This window comes from Cebidichthys violaceus, unplaced genomic scaffold (genome assembly GCF_023349555.1).
Source record: "Cebidichthys violaceus isolate CVI_PGR_0920_01 unplaced genomic scaffold, fCebVio1.0.p SCAF_3, whole genome shotgun sequence".
Taxonomy (NCBI): Eukaryota; Metazoa; Chordata; class Actinopteri; order Perciformes; family Stichaeidae; genus Cebidichthys; species Cebidichthys violaceus.
In genome coordinates, this window is record NW_027176483.1 from 9059779 (window position 1) to 9081558 (window position 21780).

The following is a 21780-nucleotide window of genomic DNA, read 5'->3' on the forward strand; positions in this document are numbered from 1 at the left end:
TAGTGTAAACTACCCAAGAGTGAATTGTCATAACAGTTAGCTCCTTAACTTCCACATTAAAATGCATCAGACACCTTGATGCTTCAGAAATAATACAATAAATATAACACTTTTGAGTGAGTACATTGTACTGGCAATACTTTTACTTCAGTAAGATTTTGAATGTAGGACTATTATTTGTGACACATTATTTTATTTTACATTGTAGTGGTGCATTTAAGTAAAGGGTCTGATCATAGTACTTATTTCCCCACTGCCAGCCATTGAGATAAAACAATTGTATGTGTATGAATCAATAAGAGACACGTCCCAGTAATGGACAGTGCATTTCATTTTTGAATACGGGAATAGTAACACTACAGTGCCAGGAGTCCCTCAAAAGGTAAAGCGGCCAATACCATCGTTTGACCACAAGGTGTCGACAAAGTCGACGTTGCTTTACTATTACCGTTGCCTTTAAGTGCTTCTCGTGATGTCGTATTTCTGGGTTAGAAGGCAGGCGAGTTTTGGGTTATTTTAAAGGCATGTGTTGTGGATTATTTTCGACAACTATTTATCAAAATGAACAGGAGAACAAAACTGTGATGAATAGATTTTGTTTTAAAAACCAAAGATACTGCTCACACTGTCTTATTTGACACACCCTTCGTTCCCGACACCAACGTCTTGACATTTCCGACAGTCTTTAAAGTAACAATAAGTCCGGATATGACCGCTTAACCACAGGAACCAAACTTTAGCTAGTAACGTTAGCTGTGTAGCATAACAGCTCCGCTATCGGAATTCAAAACAAAAGCTGTCGGAAGCACGTTATCTTGTTCATCACCGATTTCGACGTTAATATGGAGCTGTAGGCAGAATTTATAAATAAAGGTAAAAGTCTGAGTTTCATTCTTGTATGTGTGGAGAAAGGATTATTTTGGGGGTAACGTTAAGGTTGCCGCTAACGTTAAAGTTAACGTTATTTAGCCACATTGTTTTTTTCCTTAGCTAGCAGTAACAGTTTATAAACCGTTACTTTTTTTCAATTTGACTCAAATGTTGATCTTTGTATACTTCTATGTGATAGAAGCACTTCTATATTTTACTATTAAGTACTACAATTGTAGCCCACTAACGTTACAGTGGCAGGAGCAGAGTTGATGAATTGTCATGTTCATTGGAATCTATCGCTAGATAAGTGGGACAGGAAGAGGATGAAACAGCAAACTAGCTAATGCTAACCTTCCCCGTCATATTCCACACAGTTTGCACTAGCATAGCGTTACTAGTAAGACTCCTCCAATGAGTGACTTACAGTCTAAAACATTTTGACAGGTTGAAAACGTTGCCACCCCCATCCCCGTTGTAATCAACATCACATCTGGCATGACACTGTCTCCCTGACTATTCATCATTTGCCTCTCAGTGTTGAGGAATGGTCTGACTGCAGCAGTACCAGCAAAGATGCACAGCCGTCTGCAGGAGTTGAAGAAGGAAGAGGAGACTCTCCTCAAAATCAAAGTCATGCTACAAGACCAGCTGAACAGGTTGAAGGTGAGCGAGAGAGTTCACAGAGTTGAGTTTGTGCCTATGTTTGTGCTCCCTGTGGTTTACATGCTGTCTATTCACTCTGTTTCAGTTTGAAGAAGGGGCCTTGAAATCGATCATTAGTGCTCAAACAGAAGAAGGAGACCCTCAACGATCTTCCCCAGAAACTGAGGTGAAGCACTGCTAGAGAGAACATCAGGGACAGCCCTGCTAAATGCTCAGGAGTCACCATCTGTCATATTAAGATGTTCTCACGAATAGTTTGCTTGTGTTTGTTGATTAATTCACACTTAAGCTGGCTTGTTGAAATTGAAAATCAGATGTATTCACTACTACTAGTACTCTACACTATTGCATTTATAGTTCTACACAAAGGCCAGGTAACACAAAATAATAACCTTAAGATAGGAAATTGGTAAACATGTGTTAATCTGATTATGTTAAAAGCTATGTCATTTTTAATCCCTAAATTTAATCTGACTCTTCTGGAGCACGCCAAAGCACTGACTAAAATATTTTGGGACTGTTTTTGGTTTGATTGTTTTAATCAGAAACATATGAGCCTTCTAAGGAAGCTTGTTTGTGTCATTCAGCGATTGAGATATTGAATCACATAAATAATAGGATTTTTACTTTGTTTACTACATTGATAATGTTATAAATGGTTTTACTTGTTTTTTGCAGCAATTGTAGTATTCTTTAAGAACTCTGAATCATAAAGGTCATATGAAATCATAAATCTCAAAACTAAAAAACAAAACTTGATCATCATCACTGCATCTAAAACATGGCAGCATGCAAACAGTTTTTTTTTCTAGAGCTACAAGAGTCACATGATGCTTATTGCTTGCAGAAAGTCATCAAAAACAATTTGCAAAGACATACTACTCCAGCTAGACGTGCACTCCCATTTTGACTTGAAAATATATTGGTTCCCAGATTAATGTCAAATAACATAATAATATTTTACAAAGGATGTTTCCTATTCTCATAACTGTTTGTAAAGTTGTGTCTTGCACACAGATTCCCTGCTTTTTAAGATTTAATTTCAAACAGGTTTATGTTTATTATTTGCTTTCTTTGTTTCAGGTTCATATTAACCTTGACGATGAGAGCGAGATCAATCAAACCAAACTGCTACTGAACGCCGCTGTAGATTTTGATATGGAGGAGGAAGATGATGATGAGGAGGAGGATGACGAGGACGATGATGATGAAGAAGATGACAATGAGCTTGGGTTTGCGCCTGAGGATGATGAGGAGGAGGATGATTACTGAGATTCTCAATATTTGCACCACTGAAGAAGAACCACATGTAAACGGACATCTGTTGATTTGTTTACCCGTTTATCACTTATGGAGTTTAATTTATTTGGATGGAGTGAGTTACACTTACAGTTTAACATTGCCCTCTCCTGTGCGTGATTCCAGGCTTGTCATCAACAACATGTTAGAATTCATGTGTCAAATTTTGTGAGAAATGTCTCACTAAAATGCAGTAAGACAGTGTTATTAGGTGCCTATAGTTTACTAGACATATTGCATTTCGAGGATTAGCATTAAAATGTATGGCTGGGCCATATAAGAAGATAGTGTGTATGTACGAGATGATCATTGTAAGCACAAAATAAAATGTTTTGCATAGGGTTCATCTGACTGATCTGATATATTTTACAATGTGCACTTGTTTTTCAGATGTGATGAATGTTTTACTTATTAAGAGGAATTTTGATTATGTAAAATTGTCCTAACCTGACCCAGGCAAATGTATAATGCAGTGCAAACACTTTCTACCGGCAAACCATTCAGCATTTTCTAAACAGCTAAAACAATACAGTGAGCCTCACAATGCGGCCAGCTTTTACAGTGACAGCAGGGACCGCTCTGGAGAAGGGTGGTGCTACAACAGGCAACATACAATAGAGACTGCACCAATAGATATATTCAGCTTTCTACATGCGGTGCTGTTCCAGGAGAGCTCCCATTCACCCGGGGACTTGAGCTCAGTGCACACACCTGCTGCAAATGAATTCTTCATAAAGCACACAGGTAATCGGACATCAAATACCGGACCGAGTGAATCAAATGTTATGGAGTGATGGTTATGGATTGTGCACGAGTAATTTAAAAGATAATTTGCAGGAATACTTAAACAAAAATTTTAAGTGAGAAATGATATATCTTGGGAAAAACAAAGTTTTTAACAATTAGTATTCGTATTTCATAGGAATTCTTGAGACTTTTTAGGTTAGGTCTGATTTAAAATTCCCAAAATGTATCATAATGCAATGTCTTCAATTTAGCATTTTATGATAAAGCATATATATCACTCCGAGTGCAGGATTATTAGACTATAAAACTGGCATGTGATATGTTCCTCAGTGCCTGGAAGGAAACAAATAGCTTAACAAATAGCCTTAATTTCCTTATAATTGTCAAATGAGGTAATAATAAAGTCTGCATGTGTTGAAAGGTTCATCCAATGTCATGTGATTGTGCACTGTAAATATATCAACCTCTCTCACATTCACTTTGCTTACAGAGGTGAAACTGTAGATTGTATGGGATCTGTCTGCCTCAGCAGGATGAGCTCACACTCCATTGAGTTTGAAAAGGGGTGATTGGCTCTGCATTAGGGATGCAGGACCCCCCCTAGTCCATCATATTGGATGCTTTCACACTGTTTGATGACAGTGACTATATCAAAACATTTTTCTGTCACTAACAGATTTTTATTTTTGTTTTAAAGAAAAGAAAGGTGTAAGCATGTGTGTATATGTGTCTTAGATATAACATGTTTTCTCCAGACCAAGCTTGTTATTGTGATGCTAAATGGTTCTCCTCTGTGTGCAAACGACAGTAAGGGACTGGAGCAGAACCAGACAGTGACTGTGCTGCAGGCTCAGGAGTACCATGCTGCTCCGCTGTGCATTCAGTGTGTGTCATGTGTTTGTGTTGGTGCTGTGTCTGTCTTCGGCTGAGGACTTCGACTGGACAAAGAACGGCCACAGCTCCTTCTATTATGGCACTTTTCCAGCTGGTAAACAAAAATTGCTCTTTTGCTCAGTGGGATAGTGGCAGTACATTTTAAGAGCTGGTCATCTGGTTGTTGCCATTTATGTATTTATTAGGATTTTCGTGGGGTGCCGGCAGTTCAGCCTATCAAACAGAAGGAGCCTGGGACAAAGATGGAAAAGGACTGAGCATCTGGGACGTGTTCAGTCATAAGAAAGGCAAAATCCAACAAAATGACACCGGGGATTCCTCCTGTGAGGGCTACCACAAAGTCAAGGTGGGGTGATCAGGTGTGATGTGTCTGAGAGATATAGAGAGAACAGAGGGGGTCAAAAATATATCTGAATATTTCACTCCATTGCGTGTGTGTTGTACAGGATGATGTTTCTCTGATAAAGGAACTGAAGCTTAACCACTATCGCTTCTCCATATCCTGGCCTAGACTCATCCCCACTGGCATAAAGTGTAAGTAACTGCTGGTAATTCAAGCCTTTTGGAACTGAACTGGCATATATGATTTCATTTGTTAACAGCTTAAACTATCGACACTTAAATACCATTTGCAGCAGACCATATAAATGAAAAAGGAATACAGTACTATGATGAGCTGATTGACCACCTGTTGGAGAGCAAGATCACTCCCATTGTTACCCTGTATCACTGGGATCTTCCACAGGTTGGTATGCAAAACACTGATAATCCCTAATTGAAGACCTTTTCCATTACATGACTATTCTTCTTTACCAAGTCAATGTACTCTTTGCTTTTCTAGGTCTTACAAGAGAAATATGGTGGATGGCAGAATATAAGCATGGTCAACCATTTCAATGAATTTGCAAACCTGTGCTTTGAAAGATTTGGCAAACGAGTCAAGTACTGGATGACTTTCAACAATCCATGGGTAGGTTGAAAATCAATGATTTGCAGGTTTTACATTCACACCTGCCTTGTAACATATGATTCGTCTTCATTATAGAGCTTGGATTAATATTTTTCTACCTGTTATAAGTACTCTTTTCACACTATTACTCCATAATCTGCGAATCTGCTTCAGTCTGTAGCTGTTGAAGGCTATGAGACCGGTGAGCATGCTCCTGGACTGAGGCTGAAAGGAACAGGGGCATACAGAGCTGCCCATCACATAATCAAGGTAGGACAATGCATATATATATGCATATATATATATATATTCAGTAATAAAAAACAAGAATATGCCACTTTGAACTGAAACGTAAATCATACTTATAATAGTAATCTTTTTCATAGGCACATGCAAAAGTTTGGCACTCTTATGATACACAATGGAGGGGGAAACAAAAAGGTAAACAGGTCAAACTCTTGAAAGCAACTTAATTCAATATTTTCCTCTCAACAGTGCTGTCTGTCTTAGTGTTGACAGCTCTTGTCCTCATCTGCAGGTCTGGTTGGCATCTCTCTGTCTGGGGATTGGGGAGAGCCGGTGGATATTAGCAACCAGAAAGACATTGAAGCAGCTGAGAGATATGTCCAGTTCTACCTGGGCTGGTTTGCCACACCCATCTTTCATGGAGACTACCCTCAAGTAATGAAAGACTTCATCGGTAAGTTGAGTTGTAAACAGTTAATCTTGAAGCAATATTTGGTGTTTGGAGAATTAACTAATCACTACTTTTGTATGCAGGAAGAAAGAGTAACCAACAAGGCCTTGGGACGTCCCGTCTGCCCACATTTTCCTCCCAAGAGAAGAGCTACATCAAGGGGACGTGTGACTTCCTTGGCATCGGTCATTTCACCACCCGCTACATCACCCAAAAGAACAACCCATCAGTTCGTAGTAGCAGCAGCTACTTCACTGACCGTGACCTGGCTGAGCTGGTTGACCCGCGATGGCCTGACCCCGGGTCAGAGTGGCTCTACTCTGTGCCATGGGGGTTCAGACGTCTGCTCAATTTTGTCAAGGTGACTTATGGTGAATAGTGAATCATGCAGAACAGGCTTGTTGACTTTTGTGTGGAAGCTGAAATGATCTTAGCACACTGCAGCCCTACTTAAATGACAACTCATTGTATATTGATTTGTTCCCCATCCAGTCTCAGTACGGAAACCCAATGATTTATGTGACGGAGAATGGAGTCTCTGAGAAGATGTTATGCACAGAACTGTGTGATGACTGGAGGATACAGTATTATAAAGACTACATCAATGAGATGCTGAAAGGTGAATGGGCTCATACATGTCTTGTTTGGTAATTTGGGGTCAAATGTATTCAAAGTCCAATCCAATTTTTGCGGTTAACTCTTTCTCATGTGGTGCCACTCAGCTATCAAAGATGGAGTCAATGTGAAGGGCTACACCGCATGGTCCCTGCTGGACAAGTTTGAGTGGGATGAAGGGTACTCCGAGAGGTTTGGCTTGTACTATGTGGACTTCAGGAACAAAAACAAGCCCCGCTATCCCAAAGCTTCTGTCCAGTTTTACAAACGCGTCATCAGCTCCAATGGATTTCCCAATCAGAGAGAGGTAAGAGATACAACAGGGTCACTACAAAGTCCCGCCTCTCATCCTTTCCAGACACACTTTTGAGATATTTGTCTAAAAAAATTAAATTCTTGCAGGTTGAGAACTGGAGGAGGAAGGCTGTTGAGACGTGTTCCTCGAGCAACCAGCTCCTAGCTGCAGGTCAGTTTGTCTAGAACATCCCTGTCCATGTTGATCGATGATCAGTGATGAACAACTAGCTGGGGTAAACAAATAAAGATTCTATAAATAAAAAGAAATATCTAAAACATTGCCAATATTTTTTAAATGCAAGCAAGATCAAGAATTGACTTGAATATGTGTTACTGCACCTCAGAAACACACATGAACAAATGATTAGCTAAAAAGAATTATGGAAGTTTAAAACACAATTAACTAAATCTCTAACAGAATATCTGAGATTTCTTCTTTGTTTGCCCCCCCCCAGCTAGAAGAAAATCCAAGGAACATGCAGAAATGCCAAAGGTTTGGCCAGTGCATGATGAAGTTTAGAACTTGAGGGTATATGTCGTCCATTAATGTCCATTTTTGGTTATTGTTGCTTTGTGATGGTGCTGTATTAAATTTGACCAACAGAATAAGCCTCTGCAGTTTAACACTAAGACATGCCTCTATAGTGTGCAACTATGCCTTCATTTATCTGAAGTTTTACTAGTGTGCTTGAATCTAATTTGCAAGCAGCTTTGACAAAAACTCAATAAGCATAAAGCTTCTCTGTGGACTTGTGCCCACAGGGTGTTTCACAAAGCAGGATTATATATGGAACTGTCTGATGTATTATAATTAAATTTAGAAAGCAAAGCTTCAACATGAGGGAAAGGAACATGATTCAGCCATGCCGGTTGATGTCTGGCGATAATAAAAACATTTTTGAAGATTTGATTTTAAAAAGTTATCTGGCAGTGAGAATGCTGCTTTATGAAATATTTCCCAGTAGCTTCATGCAGTTCTCAAAGGGTTAAAGTGTCGTACTTTCTCTTTTTTTTATTAGAGGAACAGCGGAGTACTGCTGCCAATATTCTAAGACTTATACATGGTAAGGAATCCCTCATGCTCACTATAAATGAGATAAAGGATGATTTGATTTAGGGGACAAATATTAACCCTTTGAGTGCTGTGCTTGAGCGTCATCACTCGCTTCGTGAGCAGTGTCTGAACTACGTAATAATGCTGGTGATTTGTTAATGTATGTGTGTGTGTGTGTGTGTGTTTGTGCATTGCAGACCCTTTGACCAGCCACATGGAGATGGTGACTGAAATTGTTGTTCCCACTGTTTGCACACTCTCTATTTTGCTCAGCGCCGTCTTCCTTATGTTCCTGCTGCGGAGGCGGAACTAGACAGTGTGCATGTTTACAATCACAAACATCAATACACACACATCTTGCAAGCGCTTCATTTCTTTAATGGTCCATGCGTGAACATAAATACATTATTTGAACTGAATTTCAAGAGAATTAGTGACTTCATTAATTTGATGTGCATATAGTGTTGTAAAAACATTGGTTTAGCCTGTTATAATAAATTTAGTACCAGCCACTCTGGTGTGGATAGCCCTGCAACATGTCGGATTTTCCTATTACAATATTGCTGTGGAATATTACCATTGCAAACAGCCCTTGTGGTCTATTGTACCTTCTGTATTAAGTTGTTCAGCAAAAACAGTCTTTCAACTGCTATATTGAACATAGAACAAATCAGCAAATGTGACAATAAAGATGCATTTAGAAAACCCATGGCAGCATCACAGAACGGACTGGAAGTTGTTTATTCAAGACATTTGACAAAATAACAGTATATTAACAGAAACATACACTTTGTGATGTAGTATAAGGTAATTTGGCTAGTTCTTCTGGCATTTTAAAACATGTTAATTGCTGAAGAGAACATCAAAAATGACATTTAACACCTCCTTTGTATTTAAGTGGTGCTCTGTGTAAATTCAGGCAAAGTTGACGAGACTACAGCACACCGTGGTGGAGAAGAAGGCAGGATTCTCACCGTCCCCATTCACGGTTTCATTTGGGTAATCTAAAGACAGAACAGTTAAAGAAGAAACATTTTATTTATACTTTACCGGGATAATAACCACTTGTAACTATATGGCATGTACTATATTTTGGAGTGGCGCATTAAGGTCACCTGTTTCAAAGATAACATGATCCACCAGTGGTCTGTCACTGAGCTGTACGGATGTCCTGACCTCACGAGAACCGTGGCCACTGGACACCTCAGCCCCCCACAGGACTGGCTGCTCTCTGTGGAGCACACACACACACACACACACACACACACACACACACACACACACACACACACACAAGGGATGCGACAATAGCCCCTGTTAGACCTTCACAGTTGGCACTTAGGTGATCAAAAACTACACAGGATACAGTGGGTTTGAAACACCTTCCGTTTCACTTTGTTGACACTTTTGTGGGTGAAACAAATTACTATTTTGTGTTAAAACATGAACGTAAAGACAAACATTTCAATTTAGTTTACCATTTTCTTCGGATGTAATGAAGCAGTAAGTGTGCAAAGGGTTGTATTCCTTACTTCTGGTAGAAATGGCTGATCAGTGCGGGTTTGATTTGCAGTTTGAAATCATGCTCCTCATCATATGGGTGTGTTTTGTAGTGCTGCAAACATGATCTAAGGGGAAAGAAAAAGTGTGTACTTACATGTCATCTTTGGGAAAGAACATTTTGAACTCTTATACATTATTGGCAAAAAAGGCAAATTCATTTACTGTGTGAGAAGGAAGAGCCGGTCGTAGGGCAAACCCAGGAAAGTACTGCAGGTCACTATTATTTCCAGCAGATGGTGCAGTTTTCTGAGTCGGATCACTTGCTCCTGCAGATCAACCTCTGTGCTCAGGTAATAACACTATGGAGTAAAATATTTAAACTTAGAATATTTTGTTAACAGTCATCACAAAATAGTTGTCAGTAAAACCGTCTTACCAAGTGGTTAAGAGTTGTCAGTTCTTCACCTGAGAGGAAGAGCAAATAGTAGAATATCAAAGCAAAGTTTGTGCTTTCAACATCACTGTAAAACTTTGAAACACACGTGAAGGACATAGAGTTATACGGAGCTTCAGAGTGATGTTTGAGAGGATACCGATGAGGTAGTTGATGTAATCCTTTCTCATCTTGTCCAGACCCATCTCCAGCAGCATGTGGACAGGGGTGACACCCGTGAGAGACACATGGTCAATCTGCTGGTGGTAAGACTGCAGGATGAGCTTGCTGAGGGAGCTGCTGCTGTCTCTGTGAATCTAGAGGAAATTAGACAAATGTTTTTACACAAAACATCCCTCAATCTATTCTCAGCAATAAACAGTTTTAAAGAGCTGCATCATTTCATACCCAAGGTTTGATGTCACCGTATCTTAGAGCTTCCGTGACCAATTTCAGGCAGTCTCCAATGTCTTGATATGAAGTCACACCTGCAATGAAAAACAAGAAAATGGTTGTCACTGTCCGTTTGTAATGCTAAATCAAGTGAATCCTAGTTTCCTTAATATAGAAGTTGACTCACTCTTTCTCATCCGAACCCACAGCTGCTCCACAAAATCCAAATCGCCTCGTTCCAAGAAAGACTTGAAAATGTCGGTGGTCTCAGTTTTAGGCTGTGTGGTCTTTAAGAAAAGATGAAGAAGCAAGAAAGCTAGCACATTTATTCTGAAATTAATAAATTTGTGAAAAGTCATTTTATTCCATCATACCTTTGCTTTTTTGGCAGCCTGGTCCTGTAGTGTCTTTGCAGTATCCTGAAGCTCTGAAAGACAAATAAAAAAGCTAAATAATATTCTGAACTAACTGTTAGCATTAAATCGTAATAAATGTGCATTGATTTAAAAAGAAGCAGATACCTTCTAGGAAGGCCTTGGTCAGATTTACAGCTGACATGCTTTCCAAAGGCTCCACCCATTCAGTCTCACCAGTTCTCAAACCATCAGCAAGAGTCTGAAATAACAGGAATCTGATATATTTCGATACCTATTTGTATGATGTTGTCAACAGTCATTCATGTCAGATTACTGTGAGACACAAACCTGAAGAAACTCCAGCTCCCTGTACATCTCATACATCGGGCTCTTCATGTCCCCGCTAGCAACTTTGATATTCTGCACATGAACAAAAATAATCAAGCCAAGTACACAAAATCTACCAATTTCTTCTGTATTTTAAATGGTATTGCAAAATTACATATATAAAGTCAGTATTTATGGTCAAGAAAGAGTATGTTTAGAATGTGAATGACTGGTTCTTACCAATGTTGCTATCGAGGACAGGGGTGGGGTCTCAAGGATACTCTCCACATGGCTCCATTTGAAATCCACCGTCACACTACTCTGTGACTCAATCATGGTGTTTTCAACAACAGTGGAGCCAAACAAGTTGAACCTGGCACTGCCTTTGATTGCCATCTGGAAGCATTGATGGATGTAAGTGAATGAACATTCATTCACACTGACTTAGAGGGAAGGATGCACACTCACCGAGGACGGGTGGTGCCTCTTCTTGTGCTCTTGCTTGAGCTCGTCTAAGGTTATGAGGGATCCTTTGTCCACAGTTGAGCCTAACACAAATTAAAGTTGGAATAAAGCAAATGCCAGAAACCTCAAAATCACACAGGAGTTAAATAAAAAAACTATTCACTATACTGATAATGTTTCAAGGATGGATTATTGAAAGCCTTTGGGCTATACCTTTGCAGGTAACAGAGTATAATTTGACACCAGACACTCTATTGCCCATGCAGACCGTTTCAGCTCCAAACCAGGTTGTTCCAGCTGGATCAGACATGTCACATCGCACCCATAGAGGGTGTAAGGCAGGGTTGTTGTCCACAGATGAGACATTAGCATTTTGAGATAATGTGTACCAAGACAGCAACTGTCTGTAAAAAAGAAAAAAAAAATGCATTTTGATTGTCATCAACAGTGTATTAGTTATGCAATCCTACTCTGTGCACTACCGTTGGTCACCTTGCTTTCATGATTGTGAGTGGCTGTGGTCCCAATTCTGTCAGGAGAGCAATAGCATCAGCATTATCAGCATCATCATCATCATCATTGTTGTCAGAGCAGTTTGATGTTTCAGTCATTGGTTGATCATCAGGTCCATGTAGCTTTGGAACCTTGAGAAACCAAGAAATAAAAACAAAGTTAGTTAGTGAGGTGTTTTAATAAAATTGTAGGAGAAAAAGGGTACATGCGGGTATCTTGAGTTATATCCTTTGCTTTTACAATGATCTATGGTTGGAATAAACAATTATGGCAATTAATTTTACGTTGTGAACGTATGTACGCCATCCCAAACCAACATCAACATGTCAAAAAAATCCAAAGTAACTGTTAATGTACCAGAAAGACCCATACACCAAGAAATCATAGACTTCTAAAAATGCAAGACAATGTCCGTGTGTTTATTATGTTATCATGTTACGCAGTAATACGTGTGTAGGGCTTACAGACACCTTGACTATATTCAGGGAGTCACAGCATTAACTTTACTCACAACTTTTTCACAGATGAAGACTGGCTGGTTGCCACAGTACATATTCAGCACAGGGACTCTGTCTCCATTCATCTGTAACATTTGGATGTCCTCCTAAAACCGATCAGATACAGAAACACCATTATTCATTACGGTGTAACACAGATACATATACATACACCATATTACGACAGATTTTACCTCATATGTACATGGGTCGTTGCCTTCCTCATCTTGAAGAGACCTTCGATCAAAAGACACATAACGCACCCAAATAAATAAACCGTACCTCGCCAAGATAAGTCGAATAATTAACACGTAAAGTTAAGCTAAAGGCTGACAACTCGTCCACTGCGTTGCGTCCATTTGACTTCATCTAAAAAGCTAAACAATTGGTAACGTTCGTGAAGTTAAGCATCCACAAGTTAACTCACCGAAGAACATTATAAAACTCCTTAGCACTGGATATCACCGTTGAGCCCATCACACAAGCATACAACAGATCCCCGGTTACAAAGCGATTCACATGGATAAAACACAGAAGAAGTAAACGGGTAAACGGGGTGCGACTGTTTGTATTGAATGTTTTGACTGTCGCGCGCTCACTCGGGCGGTGACGTCATGAGGTCACAGGGCATACTTTTTTATATATATCAGAAAATAATGAATTAAGTCAGCCATGTGTTATACAATCTCAATATACATGAATTGTAAAATGTTTTGTTTTAAATAAAATTATATTTTATAAAAGAAAATGTTTCTTAGAAAATAGTTCCGCCGATATGTTCGTACTGCGCCAACATGGCGTAAAGAAATAGTCCTATTTGAAGCAACTCACTTTAACACGGTTTTGTTGAGAGCGTTTGATTAAAAATGCGTACACAATTGTTTGATTCAATTCAATATACATGTTTGTTAGATACCCTTTTTCGTGGTAAGCAAAGCGATAGTGGAAAAACATCAGTCGGCGGAAGTGATATTTGTCGAGGCGGAGGCTTAAGGCATTCGGGGTAACGTACCAACTTCCTTTTTCACTGTGGCCGCCATACCGTGAGCAGTGTGGTTCCCGGCGAGCCGAAAAATAATTACCGAAAATGGTGAGAAAATACACTCAGATTGTTATTAACACGCTATATAATACGTATGGTGTCTCTCATTATGTGTACTTATTAAATAAACATGTGTTCGTTGTCTTTGCGAAGCTTGAATTTAGATTTATTAGAGCTGAGCTGGAATGCTCCCGGCTAACGAAGCTAACACGAGGAGCCATTTTGGACATGTAGCGTTAGCTCAGTAATTCAACCCAGTTACACGTGTGGCTGTCTCCTCAGCGGTAGATCAGGAACATTTAGCTTCGCACATGTGGCATATTTACAGGGCATCTTATGCTGTATTTTCTTATTGTGGATATCACTAGTGGTTTTCAAGTGTAGTTATGCTCTTTAACAGCGCTAACGCCACCTGTGATTAGACAACGCAACGTTTTAGACGGGCTTGTTAAAGTCTGCCACGTTAGCATAAACGAGCTAAGCTAGGAGCAGCAGATTTCTCTTGACTGTGAATACGTAATGTTAATGAGCAGTCCCCATTGATACAGTCAGTCAAATACTAGCTGCACCTAATTTGACGTACAAGCTGCACCTAGTTGTATCAAACTGTTTTTTTTTAAGTTGGTTAACAGTTTGTCGGCCTAGACACACCAGGAGATCTGCTGGCTTGGTCTAAGCACACATTGTTTTAAATGATTGATATTCTCCCGACTAAAGTCACTGCGTCTTCAATATTATTGTATTCATTAATTTCGCAAATCTAACATTATATACTAACCTGTATTTCAAATGCTGCTTTTATTTCCTAGGCCTGTGCCCGACCCCTGATCTCGGTTTACTCCGAGAAAGGAGAATCTGCTGGCAAGAATGTCGTCATGCCGGCAGTGTTCAAGGCTCCAATTCGCCCTGATGTTGTGAATTTTGTGCACACCAACATGCGCAAGAACAGTCGCCAGCCTTATGCAGTCAGTGAACTGGCAGGTGAGTGTATATGTTCTCATTGAACTGGCCCGTTGGCCATAACTGGCCATCATAGTTAATACAAGATTTTAATATGGTGACTGAGCTCATGCGTTCACAAATCTGATGTGTTTTGTTTGTAATGTAGGTATATGCTTCTTTTCTTACAGGCCACCAGACCAGTGCAGAGTCTTGGGGTACTGGAAGAGCTGTCGCCCGTATCCCCCGTGTGAGAGGAGGTGGTACTCACCGCTCTGGCCAGGGTGCTTTTGGAAATGTATCCTTGTGAACAAAATTTAAGCTTTACATTTTTTTTTTTTTTAATATTGTGAAAACTATGACAGGCACCAGACTTGCAGTGATGGTGTAATTTGCGACTGACTCTGTGACCAGTGACGGTATGCCTGCTGTCATATGCTGGCACAGATGGCTGACGAACATTGAGTCTGAGCAGGTATTAGATCAGTAGTTATGTTTTCATTCAGTAGTAGTCGAACCTCCTTGACTTTGGTCTAGATGTGTCGCGGAGGTCGCATGTTCGCCCCGACCAAAACCTGGCGTCGCTGGCACCGCAGAATCAATACAACCCAGAAGCGCTATGCCATCTGCTCCGCTGTGGCTGCCTCTGCTATTCCTGCTCTTGTGATGGCCAAAGGTAAGCCCTAAAAACATTTGTCAAGAATGAGAAGCATAGTTTTTAAAACGTATACATTTCTATAATGAAATACTCATAGTTGCTTTTCAACACGGTTACTATTTTTTAAAGTAGTTTAACATTTGTCTTGCCATGATGGTGTAATTTGCGTCTGATCCTGTGAACAGTGACGGTTGCCTGCCGTCTTTAAGCTGTCACAAGGTATTGATGTGTCTATAATTCTGAGCAAGCTCGGGCAACACAGTAGTCTGACAAGATGAGGAGAAGATGGTTGACGCGGTCATCTCGTCTGTTAGGACACCGCATTGAGGAAATCCCAGAGGTCCCGCTGGTGGTTGAAGACAAAGTTGAGAGCTACAAGAAAACTAAGGATGCAGTGCTGCTGCTGAAGAAGCTGAAAGCCTGGAATGACATCAAGAAGGTAATCTACACTTTTCATTTTCTCTGTTGGCTTGACTTGGCTCTCCATTAGGGAACACATGACTTGAAATTACTTTTTTAATTGCTGAAGTTTAGTATATTGGGCATTACTTGTTTTTTCTTTTTAATAATGTGACGTTATTAAATGTATTGTAATGATATAAACGTTCTATTCTCAGGTCTACGCCTCTCAGCGCATGCGTGCTGGTAAGGGTAAGATGAGGAATCGCAGACGGATCCAACGCAGAGGACCATGCATCATCTACAACCAAGACGCCGGGGTCACCAAAGCCTTCAGAAATATCCCAGGTAAATGAATATAAGAGCTCTTAATATTGAATACCTAACAATGTATAGTTCATATGCAGTACTTATTGTAAACCTGAATGGCATAGCTAGAAACACTGTGCTACCACTTTAGTCCTGAATGTTTTGCCATCAGTGGTTATCAAAGTTCTGAAGTAAACTATTGAAAAATATGCAGCAAGATAATTCAACCTGTGAGTGTTTAATTATTGTGCTGTATTATAAAGGCATCACTCTGCAGAACGTAAACAAACTGAACCTCCTGAGGCTCGCCCCCGGTGGTCACGTCGGACGCTTCTGCATCTGGACTGAGAGTGCTTTCCGTAAGCTGGATGAGCTGTACGGCACCTGGCGTAAACCTGCTTCCCTGAAGACTGGTTACAAGTGAGTGTTTAAGAAGCGATCTCACTGTTACACAAGTCAAACCTGTAGATCACATCAATGATGAGCTTCCACTTCATGGTCCGTGTTTTTGAAACTGTGATATTTAAAGAAGTTCTGAGTTTGAGCGTCATCAGACTTGTCAATTGACTAGTTTGATATTTTCCAACATGAATTAAATTCATAATACCTTATTTATTTCAGCCTTCCCATGCACAAGATGACCAACACAGACCTGAGCAGGATTCTGAAGAGTCAGGAGATCCAGAAGGCTCTTCGTACACCAATGTAAGCACTGCTCACTTTAAGTTCTGGAACATTTGTTTTTACACAGCTTGTCGACTATGATGATATTCCAACTTCAGGTCCGTGTTTCTGAATCCTGATTATATGGAAGTCCTGAGCAAAGCATAAAGTTTATGACAAATTTGTAGTTGAGCAGAAGTTCACAATTTTAAGATGTTTGTTTTTTTTTCTGTCATTACAGCAAGAAGATCAACCGCAGAGTTCTGAAGAAGAATCCTCTGAAGAACTTGAGGATAATGCTCAAACTGAACCCTTACGCCAAGACAGCAAGACGTCATGCCATCCTCAAGCATGACCCTGCGGTAAGAACCAAAAAAAGTTGATGCTGGAAGCAAAACTTGTTGCCTTAAATTGTTGATAGTGACTTTGAAATCTTGCTTGTTCTGTTTATAGATCAAGGCCAAGATGCTGAAACCCAAGAAGAAGCCTGGGAAAAAGGGAGCACCGAAGAAGGAAGCACCTAAAAAGGAAGCACCTGCTAAAACCACGGCATAAATCTCTATACTTGCAGACAAGAGTTCAGTGATTTAATAAATCATTCGTTTCAAACTTACGAGTCAGACCTGTCATTGCACATTTTAATTCACAAGACCATTTATTTCACATAAGCTAACAAAGACTTAAATCTGTTGGCGTTGAAGGACACAAGGCAAAGAGGAATATCAAGCACACAGGTTGAGCAGCATTTGTCATGATTAAATTATTTGATCATTAGAAAAACATGGCTTTTCAGGCAGGCCTGCAATGTAGCCCGAAGACTAGTTCAATACTTACATAATTTCACTTGGCATGTAGGTTTGTACACTAAAAATACAACCATTGATTGCACAACTTTTAAACCCATTTAGTGATCAGTATAAACCGATATAGTTTACCCATAGCAACCCATTCATCAGAGGACCTTGGGATGTACATTTGTAGTGAACAGGCCTCACATTGCTGTACCTTGGGTGGGTGTCACAGGCTGATTGAGTCCAATGGTGCTGCACAACCAGCCAGCAAAGTCGTCCTGCTCTTCCTCAATTCGATGACGTCATGAACCCAAAGATAAAAGTGCGTGGTGAAAAGATCCCTTTGAGCTGGTAAAGGTAAGAGTCTCAGGCAGATGGTAAGCAGAGGACCATCTACAACCAAGTCTTCAGTGACGCCGGATTCTTCTGCAATATCTCAGGTGTGTAATTTGTTTAAATGTAGAAGTCATCACTGTTTGGTAAATGAATATTGTACATTATCTTAATTGTCCATAAGGCCAACAATGTATATTTTATATGCAGTAGGTATTACAAACTTAAATGACATTGATGGGCAGTAAATCTGTTACCCTTTAGCTTTTGAATCTTCTCGCAGTTGTGGAAATCAGTTCTAAATAAATGGACTTTAAATTACTTTTAACGTAACTAGAGAATTTAACCTGTAAGTGTTTAATTGCTGTCCTGTCATGAAAGCATCGATGCTGAACAAACTGAACCTCCTGAGGCTCGCCCCCGGTGGTCACGTCAGACGCTTCTGCATCTGGACTGAGAGTGCTTTCCGTAAGCTGGATGAGCTGTACGGCACCTGGCGTAAACCTGCTTCCCTGAAGACTGGTTACAAGTGAGTGTTTAAGAAGCGATCTCACTGTTACACAAGTCAAACCTGTAGATCACATCAATGATGAGCTTCCACTTCATGGTCCGTGTTTTTGAAACTGTGATATTTAAAGAAGTTCTGAGTTTGAGCGTCATCAGACTTGTCAATTGACTAGTTTGATATTTTCCAACATGAATTAAATTCATAATACCTTATTTATTTCAGCCTTCCCATGCACAAGATGACCAACACAGACCTGAGCAGGATTCTGAAGAGTCAGGAGATCCAGAAGGCTCTTCGTACACCAACGTAAGCACTGCTCACTTTAAGTTCTGGAACATTTGTTTTTACACAGCTTGTCGACTATGATGATATTCCAACTTCAGGTCCGTGTTTCTGAATCCTGATTATATGGAAGTCCTGAGCAACGCATAAAGTTTATGACAAAACGCATAAAGTTTATGACAAATTAGTAGTTAAGCAGAAGTTCGCAATTCTAAGATTGGGTTATTTTGTCATTACAGCAAGAAGATCAACCGCAGAGTTCTGAAGAACTTGAGGATAATGCTCAAACTGAACCCTTACGCCAAGACAGCAAGACGTCATGCCATCCTCAAGCATGACCCTGCGGTAAGAACCCAAAAAAAATTGATGCCCGAAGCAAAACTTGTTGCTTTAAACTGTTGATAATGACTCTAAAATCTTGCTTGTTCTCTCTATAGATCAAGGCCAAGATGCTGAAAATCAAGAAGCAGCCTGGGATCTGCATCTGGACTGAGAGTGCTTTCCGTAAGCTGGATGAGCTGTACGGCACCTGGCGTAAACCTGCTTCCCTGAAGACTGGTTACAAGTGAGTGTTTAAGAAGCGATCTCACTGTTACACAAGTCAAACCTGTAGATCACATCAGTGATGAGCTTCTACTTCATGGTCCGTGTTTTTGAGACTGTGATATTTAAAGAAGTTCTGAGTTTGAGCGTCATCAGACTTGTCAATTGACTAGTTTGACTAGACTAGCCCCACAGTGGTGGAATGAACTTCCCACTGACGTCAGGACAGCGGAGTCGCTGCCCATCTTTCGGCGCAGGCTGAAAACCCACCTCTTCAGGAAGTACTACCCTGAGCCTTCCACTTAGCGCTTATTGTTTTCATACTAGCTTGTTGCACTTATTGTATTCGTATTACTTATAGCACTAACTGTTTTTCTTGTTTCTGCCCTGTACTTTGGCTCTGAGTTATGCTCTGCTTCATGCTCTTAGATGCTTGTTTGGAAAAGGAAATGTACTTATGACTTCTGGTGACTAGTAGTTCTTTTGATTACCAATGTTGAATGCACTTATTGTAAGTCACTTTGGATAAAAGCGTCTGCTAAATGACTGTAATGTAATGTAGTTTGATATTTTCCAACATAAATTAAATTCATAATACCTTATTTATTTCAGCCTTCCCATGCACAAGATGACCAACACAGACCTGAGCAGGATTCTGAAGAGTCAGGAGATCCAGAAGGCTCTTCGTACACCAACGTAAGCACTGCTCACTTTAAGTTCGGGAACATTTGTTTTTACACAGCTCGTCACACTCACCACGACTGGCCATCATAGTTACAAAATATATATTTTTTTTAAGATTGCGACTGAGCTCATGCGTTCACAAATCTGATGTGTTTTGTTTGTAATGTAGGTATATGCTTCTTTTCTTACAGGCCACCAGACCAGTGCAGAGTCTTGGGGTACTGGAAGAGCTGTCGCCCGTATCCCCCGTGTGAGAGGAGGTGGTACTCACCGCTCTGGCCAGGGTGCTTTTGGAAATGTATCCTTGTGAACAAAATTTAAGCTTTACATTTTTTTTTTTTTTTAATATTGTGAAAACTATGACAGGCACCAGACTTGCAGTGATGGTGTAATTTGCGACTGACTCTGTGACCAGTGACGGTATGCCTGCTGTCATATGCTGGCACAGATGGCTGACGAACATTGAGTCTGAGCAGGTATTAGATCAGTAGTTATGTTTTCATTCAGTAGTAGTCGAACCTCCTTGACTTTGGTCTAGATGTGTCGCGGAGGTCGCATGTTCGCCCCGACCAAAACCTGGCGTCGCTGGCACCGCAGAATCAATACAACCCAGAAGCGCTATGCCATCTGCTCCGCTGTGGCTGCCTCTGCTATTCCTGCTCTTGTAATGGCCAAAGGTAAGCCCTAAAAACATTTGTCAAGAATGAGAAGCATAGTTTTTAAAATTTATACATTTCTATAATGAAATACTCATAGTTGCTTTTCAACACGGTTACTATTTTTTAAAGTAGTTTAACATTTGTCTTGCCATGATGGTGTAATTTGCGTCTGATCCTGTGAACAGTGACGGTTGCCTGCTGTCTTTAAGCTGTCACAAGGTATTGATGTGTCTATAATTCTGAGCAAGCTCGGGCAACACAGTAGTCTGACAAGATGAGAAGATGGTTGACGCGATCATCTCGTCAGCATCATCAGACTTGTCAATTGACTAGTTTCATATTTTCCAACATGAATTAAATTCATAATACCTTATTTATTTCAGCCTTCCCATGCACAAGATGACCAACACAGACCTGAGCAGGATTCTGAAGAGTCAGGAGATCCAGAAGGCTCTTCGTACACCAATGTAAGCGCTGCTCATTTTAAGTTCTGGAACATTTGTTTTTACACAGCTTGTTGACTATGATGATATTCCAACTTCAGGTCCGTGTTTCTGAATCCTGATTATATGGAAGTCCTGAGCAACGCATAAAGTTTATGACGAATTTGTAGTTGAGCAGAAGTTCACAATTTTAAGATGTTTGTTTTTTTCTGTCATTACAGCAAGAAGATCAACCGCAGAGTTCTGAAGAACTTGAGGATAATGCTCAAACTGAACCCTGATGTCATGCCATCCTCAAGCATGACCCTGCGGTAAGAACCCAAAATAAAGATGTGCTTGAAGCAAAACTTGTTGCTTTAAACTGTTGATAATGACTCTAAAATCTTGCTTGTTCTCTCTATAGATCAAGGCCAAGATGCTGAAAATCAAGAAGCAGCCTGGGATCTGCATCTGGACTGAGAGTGCTTTCCGTAAGCTGGATGAGCTGTACGGCACCTGGCGTAAACCTGCTTCCCTGAAGACTGGTTACAAGTGAGTGTTTAAGAAGCGATCTCACTGTTACACAAGTCAAACCTGTAGATCACATCAGTGATGAGCTTCCACTTCATGGTCCGTGTTTTTGAAACTGTGATATTTAAAGAAGTTCTGAGTTTGAGCGTCATCAGACTTGTCAATTGACTAGTTTGATATTTTCCAACATGAATTAAATTCATAATACCTTATTTATTTCAGCCTTCCCATGCACAAGATGACCAACACAGACCTGAGCAGGATTCTGAAGAGTCAGGAGATCCAGAAGGCTCTTCGTACACCAATGTAAGCACTGCTCACTTTAAGTTCTGGAACATTTGTTTTTACACAGCTTGTCGACTATGATGATATTCCAACTTCAGGTCCGTGTTTCTGAATCCTGATTATATGGAAGTCCTGAGCAACGCATAAAGTTTATGAC

General features: G+C 40.2%; 5 protein-coding genes and 12 non-coding genes across 17 annotated transcripts; 16 read left to right on the forward strand and 1 right to left on the reverse strand.

The window, feature by feature from the left end:
• The first annotated feature begins 721 nt into the window (after positions 1 to 721).
• Positions 722 to 3179, forward strand: snapc5 (small nuclear RNA activating complex, polypeptide 5). Its single transcript, XM_068723165.1, has 4 exons — positions 722 to 873; positions 1409 to 1536; positions 1622 to 1702; positions 2620 to 3179. Exons 2-4 carry the CDS (start codon positions 1447 to 1449, stop codon positions 2806 to 2808), a joined length of 360 nt encoding a protein of 119 aa, XP_068579266.1. The 5' UTR covers positions 722 to 873; positions 1409 to 1446; the 3' UTR covers positions 2809 to 3179.
• A 1469-nt stretch (positions 3180 to 4648) lies between these two features.
• On the forward strand, positions 4649 to 8401 carry lctlb (lactase-like b). The gene is made up of 12 exons (XM_068723164.1): positions 4649 to 4822; positions 4923 to 5010; positions 5115 to 5221; positions 5318 to 5446; positions 5600 to 5695; positions 5812 to 5866; positions 5964 to 6125; positions 6206 to 6483; positions 6615 to 6741; positions 6845 to 7044; positions 7140 to 7203; positions 8286 to 8401. The coding sequence occupies exons 1-12, from the start codon at positions 4649 to 4651 to the stop codon at positions 8399 to 8401; spliced, it is 1596 nt and encodes a 531-aa protein (XP_068579265.1).
• Positions 8402 to 8800: 399 nt separating this feature from the next.
• Positions 8801 to 13146, reverse strand: zwilch (zwilch kinetochore protein). The gene is made up of 18 exons (XM_068723199.1): positions 13003 to 13146; positions 12770 to 12812; positions 12590 to 12682; positions 12058 to 12209; positions 11779 to 11969; positions 11569 to 11648; positions 11341 to 11496; positions 11122 to 11193; positions 10939 to 11032; positions 10792 to 10844; positions 10605 to 10704; positions 10433 to 10512; positions 10185 to 10341; positions 10028 to 10056; positions 9814 to 9950; positions 9621 to 9716; positions 9204 to 9319; positions 8801 to 9092 (listed from the first exon to the last, which is right to left on the reverse strand). The coding sequence occupies exons 1-18, from the start codon at positions 13050 to 13052 to the stop codon at positions 9004 to 9006; spliced, it is 1788 nt and encodes a 595-aa protein (XP_068579300.1). The 5' UTR covers positions 13053 to 13146; the 3' UTR covers positions 8801 to 9003.
• Positions 13147 to 13559: 413 nt separating this feature from the next.
• On the forward strand, positions 13560 to 17194 carry rpl4 (ribosomal protein L4). Its single transcript, XM_068723739.1, has 10 exons — positions 13560 to 13665; positions 14427 to 14598; positions 14748 to 14854; positions 15094 to 15232; positions 15529 to 15653; positions 15832 to 15961; positions 16186 to 16342; positions 16544 to 16627; positions 16827 to 16947; positions 17039 to 17194. The coding sequence occupies exons 1-10, from the start codon at positions 13663 to 13665 to the stop codon at positions 17138 to 17140; spliced, it is 1140 nt and encodes a 379-aa protein (XP_068579840.1). The 5' UTR covers positions 13560 to 13662; the 3' UTR covers positions 17141 to 17194.
• LOC137881989 (small nucleolar RNA SNORD16) lies at positions 14932 to 15030 on the forward strand. The gene has a single exon (XR_011103903.1). It is a non-coding gene; the product is annotated as a small nucleolar RNA SNORD16 (small nucleolar RNA).
• LOC137881991 (small nucleolar RNA SNORD16) lies at positions 15361 to 15460 on the forward strand. The gene has a single exon (XR_011103905.1). It is a non-coding gene; the product is annotated as a small nucleolar RNA SNORD16 (small nucleolar RNA).
• Positions 16395 to 16464, forward strand: LOC137881979 (small nucleolar RNA SNORD18). The gene has a single exon (XR_011103894.1). It is a non-coding gene; the product is annotated as a small nucleolar RNA SNORD18 (small nucleolar RNA).
• On the forward strand, positions 16679 to 16746 carry LOC137881985 (small nucleolar RNA SNORD18). The gene has a single exon (XR_011103899.1). It is a non-coding gene; the product is annotated as a small nucleolar RNA SNORD18 (small nucleolar RNA).
• An 886-nt stretch (positions 17195 to 18080) lies between the features above and the next one.
• On the forward strand, positions 18081 to 21337 carry LOC137881694 (uncharacterized). The gene is made up of 10 exons (XM_068723740.1): positions 18081 to 18238; positions 18440 to 18523; positions 18739 to 18844; positions 18937 to 19064; positions 19655 to 19738; positions 19918 to 20024; positions 20265 to 20403; positions 20769 to 20852; positions 21050 to 21139; positions 21232 to 21337. Exons 1-10 carry the CDS (start codon positions 18084 to 18086, stop codon positions 21248 to 21250), a joined length of 996 nt encoding a protein of 331 aa, XP_068579841.1. The 5' UTR covers positions 18081 to 18083; the 3' UTR covers positions 21251 to 21337.
• LOC137881980 (small nucleolar RNA SNORD18) lies at positions 18291 to 18360 on the forward strand. The gene has a single exon (XR_011103895.1). It is a non-coding gene; the product is annotated as a small nucleolar RNA SNORD18 (small nucleolar RNA).
• LOC137881986 (small nucleolar RNA SNORD18) lies at positions 18575 to 18642 on the forward strand. The gene has a single exon (XR_011103900.1). It is a non-coding gene; the product is annotated as a small nucleolar RNA SNORD18 (small nucleolar RNA).
• LOC137881983 (small nucleolar RNA SNORD18) lies at positions 19117 to 19186 on the forward strand. Its single transcript, XR_011103897.1, has one exon. It is a non-coding gene; the product is annotated as a small nucleolar RNA SNORD18 (small nucleolar RNA).
• On the forward strand, positions 20103 to 20201 carry LOC137881990 (small nucleolar RNA SNORD16). The gene has a single exon (XR_011103904.1). It is a non-coding gene; the product is annotated as a small nucleolar RNA SNORD16 (small nucleolar RNA).
• On the forward strand, positions 20532 to 20631 carry LOC137881992 (small nucleolar RNA SNORD16). The gene has a single exon (XR_011103906.1). It is a non-coding gene; the product is annotated as a small nucleolar RNA SNORD16 (small nucleolar RNA).
• On the forward strand, positions 20904 to 20971 carry LOC137881984 (small nucleolar RNA SNORD18). Its single transcript, XR_011103898.1, has one exon. It is a non-coding gene; the product is annotated as a small nucleolar RNA SNORD18 (small nucleolar RNA).
• Positions 21338 to 21411: 74 nt separating the features above from the next.
• Positions 21412 to 21481, forward strand: LOC137881982 (small nucleolar RNA SNORD18). The gene has a single exon (XR_011103896.1). It is a non-coding gene; the product is annotated as a small nucleolar RNA SNORD18 (small nucleolar RNA).
• Positions 21482 to 21695: 214 nt separating this feature from the next.
• On the forward strand, positions 21696 to 21763 carry LOC137881988 (small nucleolar RNA SNORD18). The gene has a single exon (XR_011103902.1). It is a non-coding gene; the product is annotated as a small nucleolar RNA SNORD18 (small nucleolar RNA).
• Positions 21764 to 21780: the final 17 nt, after the last annotated feature.